The sequence below is a fragment of the Sapajus apella genome, unplaced genomic scaffold, assembly GCF_009761245.1.
Source record: "Sapajus apella isolate SASKATOON/1434 unplaced genomic scaffold, GSC_monkey_1.0 scaffold173, whole genome shotgun sequence".
Taxonomy (NCBI): Eukaryota; Metazoa; Chordata; class Mammalia; order Primates; family Cebidae; genus Sapajus; species Sapajus apella.
The window spans coordinates 187241-203024 of record NW_022437113.1 but is presented as its reverse complement, the minus strand read 5'-3'; the positions used below and the strand labels follow the sequence as shown (position 1 = coordinate 203024).

Below are 15784 nucleotides of genomic sequence, written 5' to 3'. Positions count from 1 at the left end.
TACAACTGTTCGAAAAGTGGCTACTTAGGGCTTACATTCAGAATGGTCCTCTGATAGGCAGGGAAGCTGCTGGAGTGGGACTCAGCTAAGTACAGGGAAAGATATATGGAATGTGGGGCACAGCCCAGCACCTACCCCTGGTAGGCGTACAGCAGCTGGTATGTTCCACTGGGCGCTGCCTCTTCCTCATCCCAGAAGCAAGTGAGGTCCTCAAATGTTCGGGAGAAACACTTCAGGGGCTCTGAGTCCGAGGCCAGCAAGGAGACATCTGATGAACAGCTGGTGAGTTGGCCCTGGGTCCTCCCAGCATGTTTATGTGGAAGGGTAGGGGACCAGCAGGAGAGCTCTTATTCTATCTTCCCCTCCCAGAGCCCTGCATTACCTCCCAGGGCTCCCTCCTCCTGGGCATAGGTGATCTCCACCCTCTATGCACCTCACCTTGGCTGCTGACTTGTGCCAGGTTTTGAGGGGCCAGGAAGAGGCAGGAGGAGACCATGAAGAGGGCCCAGGAGGGCATCTTCTCCACTACTGTGTGCCCGCCTTAGCCCATCCTCCCTTCAGGAAGCCGGGCCCCAATCCCCTCCCAGGCCAGCCCCTCGGGTTCCTGTCAGATACAGCCCCACGTCCTGTCTCTGTCCCTGCCCCTCTGGGGCCCATCCAGACCACACTGGGGCCAGGGGCCGAGGAGGGGGAGTGGGCAGGAGGGAAGGAGGGAAGGAGAAAATTGAAAGAGAGGACCTAGGCTTTTTGGTGGGAGCGAGATGGGGGTTGTATATTTGCTATGTACCAAAAGGTGAGTCATCCTCTGTATCTATGTTAACGATTATAGAATGGTATGATAGCATCAGGATAGCAACCTTTCCTGAGCACTTACTATGCTGCCATGTGTTAAGCACTCTATATCCATTGACAGTCCTCACAATAGTCTTGTTATTTCCATTATAGAGATGAGGAAACGGAGATGAAGAGAAGTTAAAGATTTGCCCAAGACAGGCTGGGCATGGTGGCTTACGCCTGTAATCCAAGCACTTTGGAGGCCAAGGCAGGCGGATCACCTGAGGTCAGGGGTTCAAGACCAGCCTGACCAACATGGTGAAACCCCGTCTTTATAAAAAAAAAATATATATATATATATATATCTAGGCAGGAGACAGCTGCAGCCACCCTGGGCAGGCGGCACTCTCTCCACGAAGGGGACACCTCCTGTCCACAGCATGCTCTACTCTATATGAGGACTGGGAGCCTCCCTCCAGTACTGAATATGTACTCAGGTGAGGGGTCACATGTGCAGGCTCTGGGGTGACAGCAAGGACAGCTCAGGTCACTGAGGCCCAGGCTGCCTAGATGCCCTGTTTTTGTGAGGCCGGAATCTGGATTGATTTGCAGGTACGATCCCTGCTTTGTAGGCCTCACTGCTGACTGGGCCTTAGGAGCTTTGTGGGGTCCCATGCATACCCAATGGGTCTCTGCTACACTTGTTTCTGTCCTCCCTGCCCTCCGGCCGCCTGGCTTCCCGCCGGCCCCACTGCGGGACAGGCCTGTGCCTACCTTGTCCAGCGCCTCCTGCAGCAGGCCCTCGGCAGCCTCCCAGCGGCCCTGGGCCATGTGGCAGGCCGCCTGCCCGTTGAGCAGCAGCAGGGTGGGCGAGCACTTGTCAGCCATCTCCTGGAAGATGTAGTAGGCATCCTGCAGCTTCTCACCGCCCTGTGGGGAGGGTCCTGCTTTATCACCTGTGCTCCGGCCGCCTCCCACAGTGGGGCAACTCCTGCACTGCACGGAGACGAATCTGGTGTGCCAGGTTCACGGCACGGCCACTCATCACCATAGAGACCTCGGGTAGCTTGTACGCTGCTGCTGAGGCCCCCTGCCCTACCTCCCACCGGCTCCCGGAGCACTGGGCACACAGAGGTGGAACCTGGGGCTTCCAGGGGTGCAGTGCACGGGTGGCTGGGCCAGGGTCTGAGTGAGGACTACTGGGTCACCGGACCCGTCGGACGAGGAGTCAGCTCTGTGACCAGCAGCCTGACCTGTCCACTTGTTTGGGACAGCGGGCCACTTGCAGGGCAGCCTGAGGCCAAGGCAGGCTGTGAAAACAGCTCAAACTACCCAAGAGGGCTGCCTGGGACCTGTCCCATCACACTGGACGGACACGGCAAGTCCATCTGGGTGAGGCTGCATCCTCCTGGGGAGCAGGGACACGGAGCACATTGTTGTTTTTTTTGCAATGGAGTCTCGTTCTGTCACCCAACCTCTGCCTCTTGGGCTCAAGAGATTCTCCTGCCTCAGCCTCCTGAGTAGCTGGGCTTACAGCTGTGCATCACCACGGCCAGCTAATTTTTGTATTTTTAGTAGAGACGGGGTTTCACCATGTTGGCCAGGCTGGTCTCAAACTCCTGACCTCGTGATCCGCCCACCTTGGCCTCCAAAAGTGCTGGGATTACAGGTGTGAGCCACTGCACCCGGCCCAGGGCGTACATTTTAACAGGCCTGCACAAAAGGGTGGCTCAGAAGGGGGCCAGGTCCCAGAAACCAGGAGGGGGCTGTTGCCAGGCGGAGATGCCTAGGCCTGGGAGCGGAGGACGTCTCCAGCGCTGCTATGGGAACACTGGACCCTGTCCCTGGCTGGGGACCAGGACCCCGGAGAGCAGAGCTGAGCCGAAGGAAACCCCAGGAAGCCCTATGGGGAGGAGGGGCTGCCAGGGTGGCTGGGCCGCTAGTCGTGGCAGAGGCCTGCACCTCTGGCTCAGGAACGCCCGTCCCTGCCCGCCGCCATCTCTTGGCTTTGGCCGAGTTGCTTGGCTGTGAGAAGCCGGAATGGAGTCAAGGCTGAGAGCTGTGCCAGGCGGGCAGGGGCCATGAGAGCTGTGCCAGGCGGGCAGGGGCCATGCCTGATCCTGGAGTCCCACTGGAGTGGCCGGCAAACCTGGACATAGGTGCAGGGTGCCCACAGACCCCGCTCAGCCAGGTGCCTGCAATGTCCACCTGCTCTGTGGCCCGGGACTCACCGTGGCCAGGCTGACCCAGGCGGTGGCGAGCTGGGTGAGGGTGGCGTCCTCATCCAGGTCCTGCATTCTCTTCAGCTCCTTCCTGGGGCGGGGACGGAGGAAGGAGGGGCTGAGTGGGCGAGGACCCGGCCTGGCCATCCCTGCCTTGTTCCCAATTGGCGCCCAGTGGAACTCAGGGATGGCCCCTGCCACGTGTTCCCCGGCACACACATCCCCCGCAACTGAGTGCCTAAGCTGCCCTGCCTGTTCGGCCACATGCAGGCCCCGGGAAGGCTGGACTGGAGCCAGCTATGGACCCCCAGGGTGGCCATGTGCAGGCCCCGCTGGCCCCATGGCACAGTTACAAGCTGGCCAAGTGACATGTTCCTCCAGGCACAGCCTCCACTCCCTCCACAAAGCCCACCCTCACCCTGTGGGACAGGCCCGCCACCCACTACATAAAGAGAAACTGAGGCACAGATAGCCATGGCCCTCCTCCCTGGCAAAATACTGCAGAGAGGGGCTGAGTGATGGCCAGCCACACGGACATCAAGAGTAATGACGTAACCACAGACACTCTGGGCCATGGGGTCCCAATGTGGCCGGGCTGTGGCTCGTGTGGTAGAGAGGGGCGGGAGGGCTCACCGGGCGAGGTCTAGGCGGTCCAGCTTCAGCAGGATCTGCACGGTCATGGCTGTGCTGCAGGACAGGGTGGGTGACGGTCAGCAGGTGGCCACACACACACTGCACGGCCCCTCTACACCCAGGGTTCACACTGTGTCTGGAATGTTCCTAAGCTGTCTGCTTAGGATCACCAGCCCTGTCCAGCAGAGGGGGACACCTGCACTCCCACATGTCATCACTCAGCTCGCTCAGGCCCGGGAGCTCTGCGGGGCCAGGGGTCCCCAGGGCGGGGCTGTAGTCCGTGGCCCACTCACTGCCCACAGGAGAAGCAGCAGCCTCCATAGGCTGTGCCTGCAGACAGAGCACCCTGCCCGGACTCAACACCCCGCGGCAGTGGGTGCTCAGGAACAAGGCCCCAGAGGACAGGCATGCACCTGCCCTGCACCAGCAGCGGGGTCCTGGGGCCACCCACTCCCTGCAGGTCCCCTCATCCCTCTTGGCCCCAGGCGGCCGTGACCACCAACAGGAGCCAGCGCCTGGCCCAGCACCTGGCCCAGCACCGCGTCCGCCAGTCCCCCGGCAGCGTGACATCCCTATTGCTTTTCTTTTAATTTTTTTTTTTTGTGAGACAGGGTCTGGCTGCCCAGGCTGGAGAGCAGCGGCGACATCACAGCTCACCGCAGCCTCCACTTCCCGCTTCCGCCTCCTGAGCAGCTGGAACGGGTGCACGCCACCACGCCTGGCTGCCGCCCTCCGTGGATGGAGGTGGGACAGAAGCAGATGCACAGCCCCCATGTAATGCCCAGCTTGGGACTCACAGCGGAAGGCAGGCACTCCACGACAGCTCGCCAGGAAAAGCCGACACGCTTTCTGTGACCAGTGCCCTGGACACGGCCCAGAGTCACATCGTGGGGTGGAGGGGGCACCGAACTCACTCTGCAGGGCTCCAGCACCCCAACCCCAGAGGGCCTTGGGGGAGGGCCAGTGTCGGGGGCCTGGGGAGGCCTGAGAGACTGGGCCCAGGGCCGAGGCACAGAAGGCTTTGTGGGGGGGGTGGGGACACAGAAGCCAAACAGAGACAAAGCTGCTTTCTGCTCTGCCCTTGGGAACAGAGGGTTTGCAGCCTGGGCACCGTGTCCTTGGAGCCTGGACAACAGGCCGGGGCCTCGTTTCAGCGCCACCTCACTCCCTGCTCCCATGACGACGGCCAGTCAGGCCATGCGTGCGCAGCCTGGAGATGTGGTAAGGGGCACCTGCCTCCCAGGCTGGCCCCAGAGCAGGGCGGCCACTCACCACTCCAGGCTGTCCCCCTGGTGCAGGGCACGCAGGGCGGCGTCCGGGTTCTGGTCATGGAGATAGACAGAGGCGGCCATGAGCAGGAAGGTGGTGTTGGTCACGTCCACGCTCCTGCTCATCTCTCGGTCCAGCTCGGCCACGATGCTGTCCCTGCAAGACACAGAGATGCTCAGGACCCACAGCTGGGGCAGCCCTGCGGGATCTCAGAGGCTCCCCTTCCTTGGGAGCAGACAGGCCCAGAGAGGGTGAGCCAGGCACTGTGGGTGCAGAGCAGCTGCAGGCTGAGCATCGAGCATCCCCGACATGCCCTCCCTCCCTCCCTATGAGGCACCTCTTATGCCGGTCCAGACAAGGATCCCAAGGCTGGGGCACGTGGGATGGGGTGCCCAAGGAGACATGAGGAGGCACCGCCAGTCTGACACCAACCTCACCCACTTTCCCAAGGAGGGTGGTAGGCCCAGCTGGGATTCCTGACCATAACCAATCAGCCCTGTGGACTTCAAGGCCAAATCTTCTAGCAGGAGCTTGGCTGGGGTGCCAAGGGGCCATGCAGAAGGATGGGAGCCCTGGGGCACCCCCACTGCCAGGGTGGCTGCCCGCAGTCCCTGAAAGTCCAGCAGGCCAGCTGCACCCTGAAGATGACCAGCGTGCTGCAGGCCACGGCCAAGCTTAAGCCCAGGTGAGGCTGAGGACCGGTTGGGCTCCCCTGAGGGCACAGGTCACTCGCCTCCGTGTCCCCAACTGGACCCAGACCCTCCATGCCCCATGGCTACTGAGCAGCTGGCAAGAGAAGGCAGGCGACAGAGATACCCTAGACCAAAGCTGGTGTTCCCCTGGGTCCACACGCACCCCTGTGATCCCATAAGCATCCAGGCGGATCGGGGGGCTGTCTGCCCAGGGCCTGGGTCACCAAGAGCACAGCATGTCTGTCACCAACCAGGCTCCACTGAGGACGCCCCATGGTGCCAGGCCTGACAGACAAGTGACTTCAGGTCAGAGTCTGTTTCCCCCGTGCTGAGGGACCATGTTACAGGGGTCACATGGGATGGAGCAAGGAGCACTCAAGGCCACCTTACGAAGCTTCCTGAGGCTCCGGCACATGAAGGGTGCGTAAACGCTGCCGGCTGTTGCAGTATTGGTACCGGAAAGTTGTCATCCTAAGGTGTTACAAACCAATGGGGCCAGGTGCCATGGCGTGTCTGTAACCCCAGTATTTTGGGAGGCCAAGGCAGGAGGATTGCTTAAGCTCAGGAGTTCAAGACCATGCTGTGCAACATAATAGGACCCCTTTTTCTACAAAAATGTCAGCTGGACCTGGTGGCACCTGTAGTCCCAACTACTTGGGAGGCTGAGGCAGGAGGATGGCTTCAGCCCGGGAGGCTGAAGCTGCAGTGAGCTGTGGTTGCACCTGTGCACTCCAGCCTCGGCGGCAGAGCGAGACCATCTCAAAAACAAACAGCAACAAAAACAATTGCTGGGCGGATCACGAGCCCAGGAGTTCGAGACCAGCCTGGGCAACATGATGAAACCCCATCTTTACAAAAAACACCAAAATTAGCTGGGCATGGTGGTACGTCGTGCCTGTAGTCCCAGCCACTTGGGAGGCTGAGGTGGGAGGATCACTTGAGCCTGGGAGATCAAGGCAGCAGTGAGCCAAGATTATGCCACTGTAGGCCAGGCTGAGCGAAAGAGCAAGACCCTATCTCAAGAAAAAAAAAAAAAAAAAACAGCCTGGTGCCCTGGCTCATACCTGTAATCCCAGCACTTTGGGAGGCTGAGGCGGGTAGATCACGAGGTCAGGAGTTCAAGACCAGCCTGATCAACATGGTGAAACCCTGTCTCTACTATTTAAAAAAAAAAAAAAAAAAGCCGGGCATGGTGGCATATGCCTGCAATCCTAGTTACTCAGGAGGCTGAGGTGGGAAAATTGCTTGAACCCGGGAGGCGGAGGTTGCGGTGAGCTGAGATCACACCATTGCACTCCGGCCTCGGCAACAGAGCAAAAAACTCCGTCTCAAAACAAAAAAAAACAACTCAAAACCAAAACCAATTATTCATGGAGGCTCCTGCAGTCCCAGGGCGTCCTGCCAGTGAGGCAGCGGCTATGCGGCCGGAGAGACGCAGCACAAGCGCCTGGCTGGACCACCTGCTCTCCAGGGCTATTTTCTGTGATGCTCACAGCAGCCGCTGCTCCTGGGGGACCCAGGGTTCCCCGCCTTCACCCCAGCTGGTGAAGTGCCGGGTGGGAGAAACAGTGACCCTGGGAGGTCGTCCATCCGAATGTTCTGGAGCTGCTGTGGCAAAGCGCCACAACCTGGGCAGTCTGAGGACTCCAAGGCTTCGTTTCTGTCAGCTCTGGAGGCCCGAGTCTGCAGTCAAGGTGGCGGCAGGGCTGGCTCCATGTGGAGGCTGGAGGGCGAGGCCGTCCCACACCTCTCCCCCAGCTCTCGTGGCTGCCAGCCATTCTTGGCGCTCCTCAGCTGGCAGACATGTCACACCAGTCTGTCTCTGTTGTCACGTGGGCTTAATGCTGTCGGCTGTGCCTGGCCCTTTTTTTTTTTTTGAGACAGAGTCTCACTCTGTCACCAGGCTGGAGTGCGGTGGTACCATCTCGGCTCACTGCAAACTCCGCCTCCTGGGTTCAAGCGATTCTCCTGCCTCAGTCTCCTGAGTAGCTGGGATTACAGGTGCACACCACTGTGCCCAGCTAATTTTTGTATTTTTAGTAGACATGGGGTTTCACCATGTTGGCCAGGATGGTGTCAATCTTTTGACCTTGTGATCCACCCACCTCAGCCTCCCAAAGTGCTGGGATTACAGGGTAAACCACTGTGCCTGCCCCCTCCCCATTTTTTTTTTTTTTTTTTGGAGACAGCCCCCCTCTGTCACCCAGGCTGGAGTGCACTGGCACAATCTTGGCTCACTGCAATCTCCGTTTCCCTGGTTCAAGCGATTCTCCTGCCTCGGCCCTCCTAGTAGCTGGGATCACAGACACGTGCCATCACGCCCTATTAATTCTGTTTTTTTAATAGAAACGGGGTTTCTCCATGTTGGCCAGTCTGGTCTTGAAAACTCCTGACCTCAGGTGATCTGCTTTTATCTCTTATAAGGACACAAGTCCTTGGCTCTAGGGCCCACCCTAAATCCACCATGTCTTCATCTCCTCATCTCTTAATTTGATTGGCAAAGATGCTTTTTCTCCCATCCAAGTACTAACCAGGCCCGACCCTGCTTAGCTTCTGAGATCAGACAAAATCGGAAGCGTTGACGGTGGTATGGCCGTAGACCAGAGACACTGTTTTAAAATGGTATCACATTCACAAGCATGTGGGATGGGATACGGACATGACTTTTGGCGGACCCCATTCACCCCACTATGCTGCCTCTGCACAGGAGTCAGCTCCCAGGAATCCCAGCATCTTTGGGTGAAGGGAGGCAGTAGTCAGGGCGCTGCCTCCGTGGGCCAAGGAAGAACAGGATCACAGCAGTCTCCCCGTCCCAGACCCTCACTCCAACCCCACAGCAGGAGCGGGCAGGGTTCTTGGGTCCCCACAGCCCAGCCCCCTCTCCCTTTGGCTGCTGCCCATGGGCGTTTGACCAACGCTGGCCTGTGGCTCAGGGGCAGGACTGGCATGGCCTCACCTGCCCTCTACCTGGGCTCCAGGGGGGACACTGGCAGGATACAGTCCCTGACTAGCTGGGACTAGAAAACTGATCGCATTTGGGAGAGACAGCCAGATCGCCTGAGCTCAGGAGTTCGAGACCACCCTGGGCAACATGGTAAAACCCCGTCTCTGCTAAAATAACAAAAATGAGCTGGGTGTGGTGGCACATGGCCGTAGTTCCAGTTACTCAGGAGGCTGAGACAGGAAAATCGTTTGAACCCAGGAGGTGGAGGTTGCAGTGAGCTGAGATCACACGATTACATTCCAGCCTGGGCAACAGAGGGAGACTCCGGCACGAAAAAGAAAAAAAGAAGAAAGAAAAAAAGAAAAAGAAACTGATTGGAAGGCCCACCCCGCTGAGCCCTGGGCTATCGTGGGGTCTCGGTGGTACAGAGGGCTGCTCATTGATTGACATTCTCAGTTCTAGGTCCAGAGAGTACCTTGTGGGCCCTGAGGGCAGGTGCACACACAGCACTGCCTCTGACTCTCCCCTTTGAAGCAGGGTCCATCACCAGCCCTTACTGCTGTGCAGGTGAGGGAAACTGAAGACACAAAAAAGCAGGGGGTAGAGGGGAGAGGCACCTCATCTGAGGATGCTGTGTGCTGCACACCACGCCCACCGCCCCCCCAGGTTCATAACCAATAGGCCTCAGAGAAGGCCCCACGCCCCAGGCCAGTCTGCCCTCTGGGGCCTCACCTCCGGCTCTCGTGGGCGAGGTAGTCAGCGAACATGCGAACAGCCTGGAGCTCGGGGGCCGAGGAGGGTTTGATCTCGTCCAGGACCACGCCAAACTTCCTCTGCAGTGGGGACAAGGCGTCAGCTTGCTCGCCCGCCCACCCCAGAGGATTTCCATGTCCTCGGCTTGGCAGGGAAAGCCCCAGGTGGGATGCCCCTGCCCTACCACGGACCCCTCAACCCAGCAAGGGCCACCCCCACTGCAGTACATGGTGGAGGTGGGCATGGCATCACCTGTCAGGAGCAGCCAGGTGTGTCTTCATCTTCAGGGTTGCCCATGCTTTGAGCTGGGGACCCTGGCGGGTTACTGTCTATCCCCCTGAGCTGTCCACCTCTGGTGGACGAGGATGGGCGTGTCATCGGGGGCAGGGCAGCAGTAGCGACTGGGGGCTGTGGCATGTGATTCTACTAAGCAGGACATGCCCCCAGCCAGCCCCGGCCTACCCACTGTCCCTCTCAAGGAGGACCACAATGACACTACGGTCACATCTGCAGCCAGGGGCCCAGCCCTCCCAGCCTCCCAAGTAGCTGGGACTCCAGGCACATGCCATCATGCCTGGCTTATTTTTAAAATTTTTTGTAGAGATGGAGGTCTCATTATGTTGCCCAGGCTGGTCTTGAACTCCTGGCTTCAAGTGATCCTCCCACCTCAGCCTCCCCAACTGCTGGGATTACAGGTGTGAGCCACCGTGCCTTGCTCCTACAAATTATTTAAAAAAAAAAAAAAAAAATCAGCCAGGCACAGTGGCTCACGCCTGTAATTCCAGCTCTTTGGGAGGCTGAGGCAGGTGGATCACCTGAGGTCAGGAGTTTGAGACCAGCCTGGCCAACATGGAGAAACTCCATCTCTACTACAAGTACAAAAATTAGCTGGACGTGGTGGTGGGTGCCCATAATCCCAGCCATTTGGGAGGCTGAGGCAAGAGAATCCCTTGAACCCGGGAGACGGAGGTTTCGGTGAGCGGAGATCACGCCACTGCACTCCAGCCTGGGCGACAGAGGGAGACTCTGTCTCTAAATAAATAAATAAAAATCAAGAAGCTGTGACCCAGGCTCCCTGGCCTCGGTAGTCTCGGGCCTGCGTGACACAGCTGCCTTCACGTGCTGGCTGCGCTGGCTGTTCACAGTCACTGGACGCGCAGGCCTGGGTCCCTGCCGCCTGCTCTGTGGTGCCTTCCTGCCCCCAGCCCCACCCTCTACTCTGTTCATCACTCTCGCCCCCAGCCCGGGGCCATCACTCACCTGCGCAAGGTACGCTCTATACAGGAAGACATCCCTTTCCACGTCTCTCTCTGGGCTTGACAGCTGTGGGAACCAACGTGGGTCATGATGCACAGGAGGCCCCGTGCCGCCCACACAACACAGGGTGAGCATGACAGACAGACAGGCCCCTGTACGCTGGGGACAGGTGACTTCTCCAGCAGGGTTGAAGGTCTGAGTCCCAGCTCGATCCTCCACTGCCCGTGACCTTGGGGAGCTTGAGAGTGGCTTCCGCTGGGGGCACCCTGCCCAGGGGTACCTGATCTCATCCCACCCCGACACCACCCCAGGAAGAAGACTTGCTCCCAAAGTCCAGTGCCTGCTCCAGCCACACTCAAGGAGCCAGGGCAGTGCCCGCACCTCTAACTGCTGGGCCTGGGGCCACTGTGGCTTGATTCTGTTCTGTTTTTGACTCAAGACATTTTGAGCTCAGTTTGGCTGTCCCAGTGTGGTAACATCTGTGCCCAGCCCTGGCCAGGGGAGAGCCTGGGGACGGCCCTGTACTTGGGCTACACCCCCACGGCCCAGCCACCACACAGAACTGAGGAGCAGGAGGGAGGTGACCTGTGGCAACACCCATTTTGGGACGATCAGGAAGCTGCCCCTGGGCCCAGGCCAGGCAGGGAGGCTGGGGCCCTCCTCTGGAACACCGCTTCGCAGAGTGCCCCCAGGGGCTGGCTGACTTCCCAGGGTGCCCACGCAGGTGGACACAGTGCAGCTCAGCCTGTGGCCTGAGGGTGCTCGCACAGGCGCCTGGGGGCTTCGGGAGGAAAGTGCAATTGGGGAGGGGCCCAGCCACCTTGGCATCGTCACTCCAACAACCTCTAAATGGGAGGGACTGAGAGGGCTCTCAGCAAGAGGACCTGCCAGCTGCCATGGCACAGGGGCAAAGGATCCAGCGCCCAAAGGGGGGGGCTATGCTACCCTGTTCCTTGAGGCCAAGAACCACAGATTCCAAGACAAATCTCTTCTTTCTCCCCTGCCTGAGGGAGGAGCGTGGGTGTCAAACGTGTCCTCATCCCTCATCTCCACCGAAGACCTGGCCCCAGCCTGACTTAGGCTGGCGTTGCCAAGAGGCCCCAGCAGCTTCTGTTCAGGCTCCAGTAGCCAGACTAGGTATCTGGCTGTGATTTGGAATGAGATATCTTCTAAATAACTAACTCTGGCCTGTAATCCCAGCACTTTGGGAAGCCGAGGCAGGTGGATCACCTGAGGTCAGGAGTTCGAGACCAGCCTGACCAACATGGAGAAACTTCACCTCTACTACAAATACAAAATTAGCTGGGCATGGTGGCGCGTGCCTGCAATCCCAGCTACTTGGGAGGCTGAGGCAGGAGAACTGCTTGAACCTGGGAGGTGGAGGATGCAGTGAGCCGTGATCGCGCCATTGCACTCCAGCCTGGGCAACAGGAGTGAAACTCTGTCTCACACACACACACACACAAAAGGTAAAAAGAGAGAGGCTAGGTATGGTGATTGACACCTGTAATCCCAGTGCTTTGGGAAGCCAAAGCAGGAGGAATGCTTAAGTCCAGGGGTTTGAGACCAGTGTAGGCAACATAGCAAGACTCCGTGTGTGTGTGGTTTTTTTTTTTTTGAGACCGTGTTGCACTCTGTGGCCCAGGCTGGAATGTAGTGGCATGATGACCTCGGCTCACTGCAACCTCTGCCTCCAAGGTTCAAGCGATTCTCCTGCCTCAGCCTCCTGATTATCTGGGACTACAGGCACCCACCACCACGCCCAGCTAATTTTTGTATTTTTAGTAGAGACTGGGTTTTGCCATGTTGGCCAGGATGGTCTTGATCTCCTGACCTCATGATCCACCTGCCTTGGCCTCCCAAAGTGCTGGGATTACGGGCATGAGCCACCGCGCCTGGTCTGAGACCCTGTGTTTATAAGAAATTTAAAAAATTGGCTGGGTGTCGTGACGTGCACCTGTAGTCCCAGAAACTCGGGGGGCTGATGAAGGAGGATTGCTCGAGCCTGGGAGGTCAAGGCTAGAGGAGACTATGATCATGTCACTGCACTGCACTGCGGCCTGGGTGACAGTGAGACCCTGTCTACCTTTAGGAAAAAAAAAAAGAGACAAAAGCTGGCTGTCGGGGCTTTCAAAGCAAGGGCACAGTGGGGTGCCATGGCGGGCACGGGGTGGCCTCGGCCGCCCGTGTGAAATGCAGGTGCCCAGGAGACTGTCCGTGCATTAGTGCTCAGAGGCTGCAGAGCGCACTGGAGAGAGAAGAGCGCCAAGAAGACAACAACAAATGCGGACACCGTGACCCTGACGTGAGGCTCTGGAACCTTTGTGGTTTTCTTTGATTCCCAGGGACGATCCCACCATCAGGACGCATGTGTGTCCCAGGGAGGGAGAGCGCTGCTCTCCCAATGGCTCACTGGGATCACTGGGGAACCCAGACACCAGCAAAGGCAGGAGGCCACGTCCACCAAGGTCACCTGGCCCTAGGGTGGCCCCAGCACTGGCCCCAGGTGGCTTAAGATGCAGCTGTGGTATTGTCTAGGAAGGCAGGTGACAGGATGGGGGCCCTGTAGCCGCAAAGCTGGGGGTAGTGACTCCTCCCCTTTGTCCCAGTAGCCAATGACCAGGCTGCACTGCGCCATCAGCAACTCAAGGCCTGTGAGCTGCTTCAACCCCAGCAGCTGGGCGGTGCCTGCCACCTTGTGGGCAACTGACAAATGTCTGAGAAACCCAGAAATGTCAGGATGGTAGCCTAGTGCTAGTGTCAACAAAGGGTAAAGACATGTCAGGTGCTCTCCCTGGGGCCACCTCAGGTGGGACTATCTTAGGCTGCTCAGGCCACTGTCATGAACCACCACAGACCAGAAGGCTTAAAAAATGTATTCCTCAAAAATTAGCCAGGTGTGCTGGCACACGCTTGTAATCCCACCTACTCAGGAGGCTGAGGCAGGAGAACAGCTTGAACCTGGGAGTTGGAGGCTGCTGTGAGCTGAGATTGCACCATTGCACTCCAGCCTGGGCGAAAGAGCGAGACTCCGTTCAAAAAAAAAAAAAAAAAAAATTCCCTCACAGTCACAGTCCTGGAGGCCATTAGTCCCAAGTCAGGGTGTCAGGAGAGCCACACTCCCTACAAAAGCTCTAGGGGAGGATACTTCCCTGCCTTTCCCAGCTTCTGGTGACTGTGACATTCCTCAGCTTGGGGCCACATCACTCCCATCTCTGCCTCCTCTCTGTGTTTCAAATCTTCCTCTGCCTTTTTTTTTTTTTTTTTTTTTCCCCCGGGGGGGTTTGGGGGAGGGAGAAAAACCTGTAAAAAAATTTTTTTTTTTTTTTTTTTTTTTTTTTGGTTCAGTGCGATGGCTCACGGCTGTAATCCCAGGGCTTTGGGAGGCCGAGGCAGGCAGATTTTTTCTGAGACAAGGTTTCACTTTTGACAGAGCAGGAGTACCCTCATCTTGGACAAACACTGCCACTTTAAGTTCCAGCTCTCTCTCTAGCCTCACGCATTTCAAGGAAATCACTTCTCTTCTAACAAGAAGCAACCAGAAAAAGCAGACAGTAAAACACAGATAAGACAGCTGGGGCACAGAGGGAGGTGGGGGAAAGGCTTTTGGGTAACTGCGGAGCTTCACCCTCATACAATGGGCCCCAGTAAAACAGTGGGCTTTAATAAGCACATTCCTTTCCTTTCAGGTGTACTAAGACAGGGAAGTTGAAGCAGACTCGGGAGTATGCCTGCAGCTGTATAAAGACGTTCGGAAACAGACACACAACTATCCCTCCCAGAGAAGCACAACAAAGAGACACAGAAGCAGCCCAAGCCTCTGATCAACTCCCCCACTCTGAATCTTTAAAAACCTTTAGACTGTAAAAGAGTGCCTCTGACCCAACTCGGCTAGAAGGCACCTCTCAGGTTTATTTTAGAGAAAATAAACCTGTCTCGACTGGCAAGCCACCTTTCCTGTTTCTTTCCTCTTTCTTTAATTCTCACAATTTTGTCACCCAGGCTGGAGTGCAGTGGCGTGATCTTGGCTCACTACAACCTCAGCCTCCCGGGTTCATGCGATTCTTCTGTCTCAGCCTCCCGAGTAGCTAGGATTACAGGTGCCCGCCACCACGCGCGGTTAATTTTTGCATTTTTAGTAGAGTTAGGGTTTCACCATGTTGCCCAGGCTGGTCTCCAACTCCTGAGCTCCTGCGATCCGCCTGCCTCGGCCTCCCAAAGCGCCGGAATTACAGGCATGAGCCACTGCGCTGGGAAACTATCTGTAATCATTCTGAGTCCAGCGGAATACAGTGCCCGTTCCATAATAAAAGTGCTTAATGAAGAATGAATGAATAAATGAATAAATGAATGAATGAATGAATGAATGAATGAATGGGTAAGCTCTGGGAGAAATAACCGGACTTGGTGGGCAGGGAAACGTCGGGGAAGCGGTTTCTCCCTCTGAACTTTGGTGTTCTAATCGGTAAAATGAGGATAAACAACAATCCCCACCTCAAGGGAACTAAGGGTATAGCTAGACAAAAAATACTTCTTGTCACTACAGCAGCATAAACACCTCCACTATGCAAACGCGTCCAAGGGCGCAGAGAGAGCGCTGCACCAGTGAGCAGAACCGTAAACTGTTACTGCTCTGGGTTCTGTCATGGGACAGTGATTATTCCTCACTGAACTGTGAACAGGTGCCCAAAAAACGCGAGAAAAGAAAGTTTTCAGACGCAGAACGCGGATCGCGGCCACCAGGAAGCGTCCTGCGCCTCCGCCCCCAGCGTCCCCGCGCCCCTGCGCGGCCGCACCTTCACCCGCTGCGCCTCGTTTATGCACTGCTGGTAGCTGCCGATATAGAAGGCGTTCTTCACGTCGAACAGCTCGTCCACTTCCCCGGAGCCACCGGAGGCTGGGCCGGGGGCCGGAGGCGCCATGTCGCTTACTTGTCACCCGCTCCTCTTCCTGAAAGACACGTCGGCCGGAAGCAAGATCCCGACATGGGGCACGCTGGGAAATGTAGTTTACTTCTTCCGAGTGGTGGCGAAGTAAGCCAATGGGAAACTCTACAATGATAACCAAGGGAGCTAAAGTCGCAAGGGCGTCACGCAGGGTATCTCGGGAATTGTAGTGTGTTTCTGCGAGCCAATGGAATTCGGGAAAACATGATAAAGATGCGGTCGAAACTGGCAATGGGCTGAGGGAGCTGGAGAGGGTGGAACCACGCAGGAGGCAGATCCAATAAGTAAGAAGAC

The 15784-nt window shown here is 57.4% G+C and overlaps 1 protein-coding gene across 4 annotated transcripts in view; it reads right to left on the bottom strand.

Annotated features, from left to right (window-relative positions):
• COPE (COPI coat complex subunit epsilon) overlaps positions 1-15587 on the bottom strand; it is a 19232-nt gene extending 3645 nt beyond the window's left edge. For 2 of the 4 annotated variants that reach the window (XM_032267851.1, XM_032267852.1), the window contains exons 1-7: positions 15341-15587; positions 10548-10610; positions 9267-9367; positions 4902-5054; positions 3630-3683; positions 3006-3087; positions 1549-1704 (exon numbers count right to left, since the gene is read on the bottom strand). In XM_032267851.1, coding sequence (XP_032123742.1) covers positions 1549-1704; positions 3006-3087; positions 3630-3683; positions 4902-5054; positions 9267-9367; positions 10548-10610; positions 15341-15466 — 735 coding nt within the window. In that variant the 5' untranslated portion in view covers positions 15467-15587. The remainder of the gene's footprint in view (positions 1-1548; positions 1705-3005; positions 3088-3629; positions 3684-4901; positions 5055-9266; positions 9368-10547; positions 10611-15340) is intronic. The other 2 variants (XM_032267853.1, XM_032267854.1) reach the window with 2 other exon arrangements.
• Between the last annotated feature and the right edge of the window lie 197 nt (positions 15588-15784).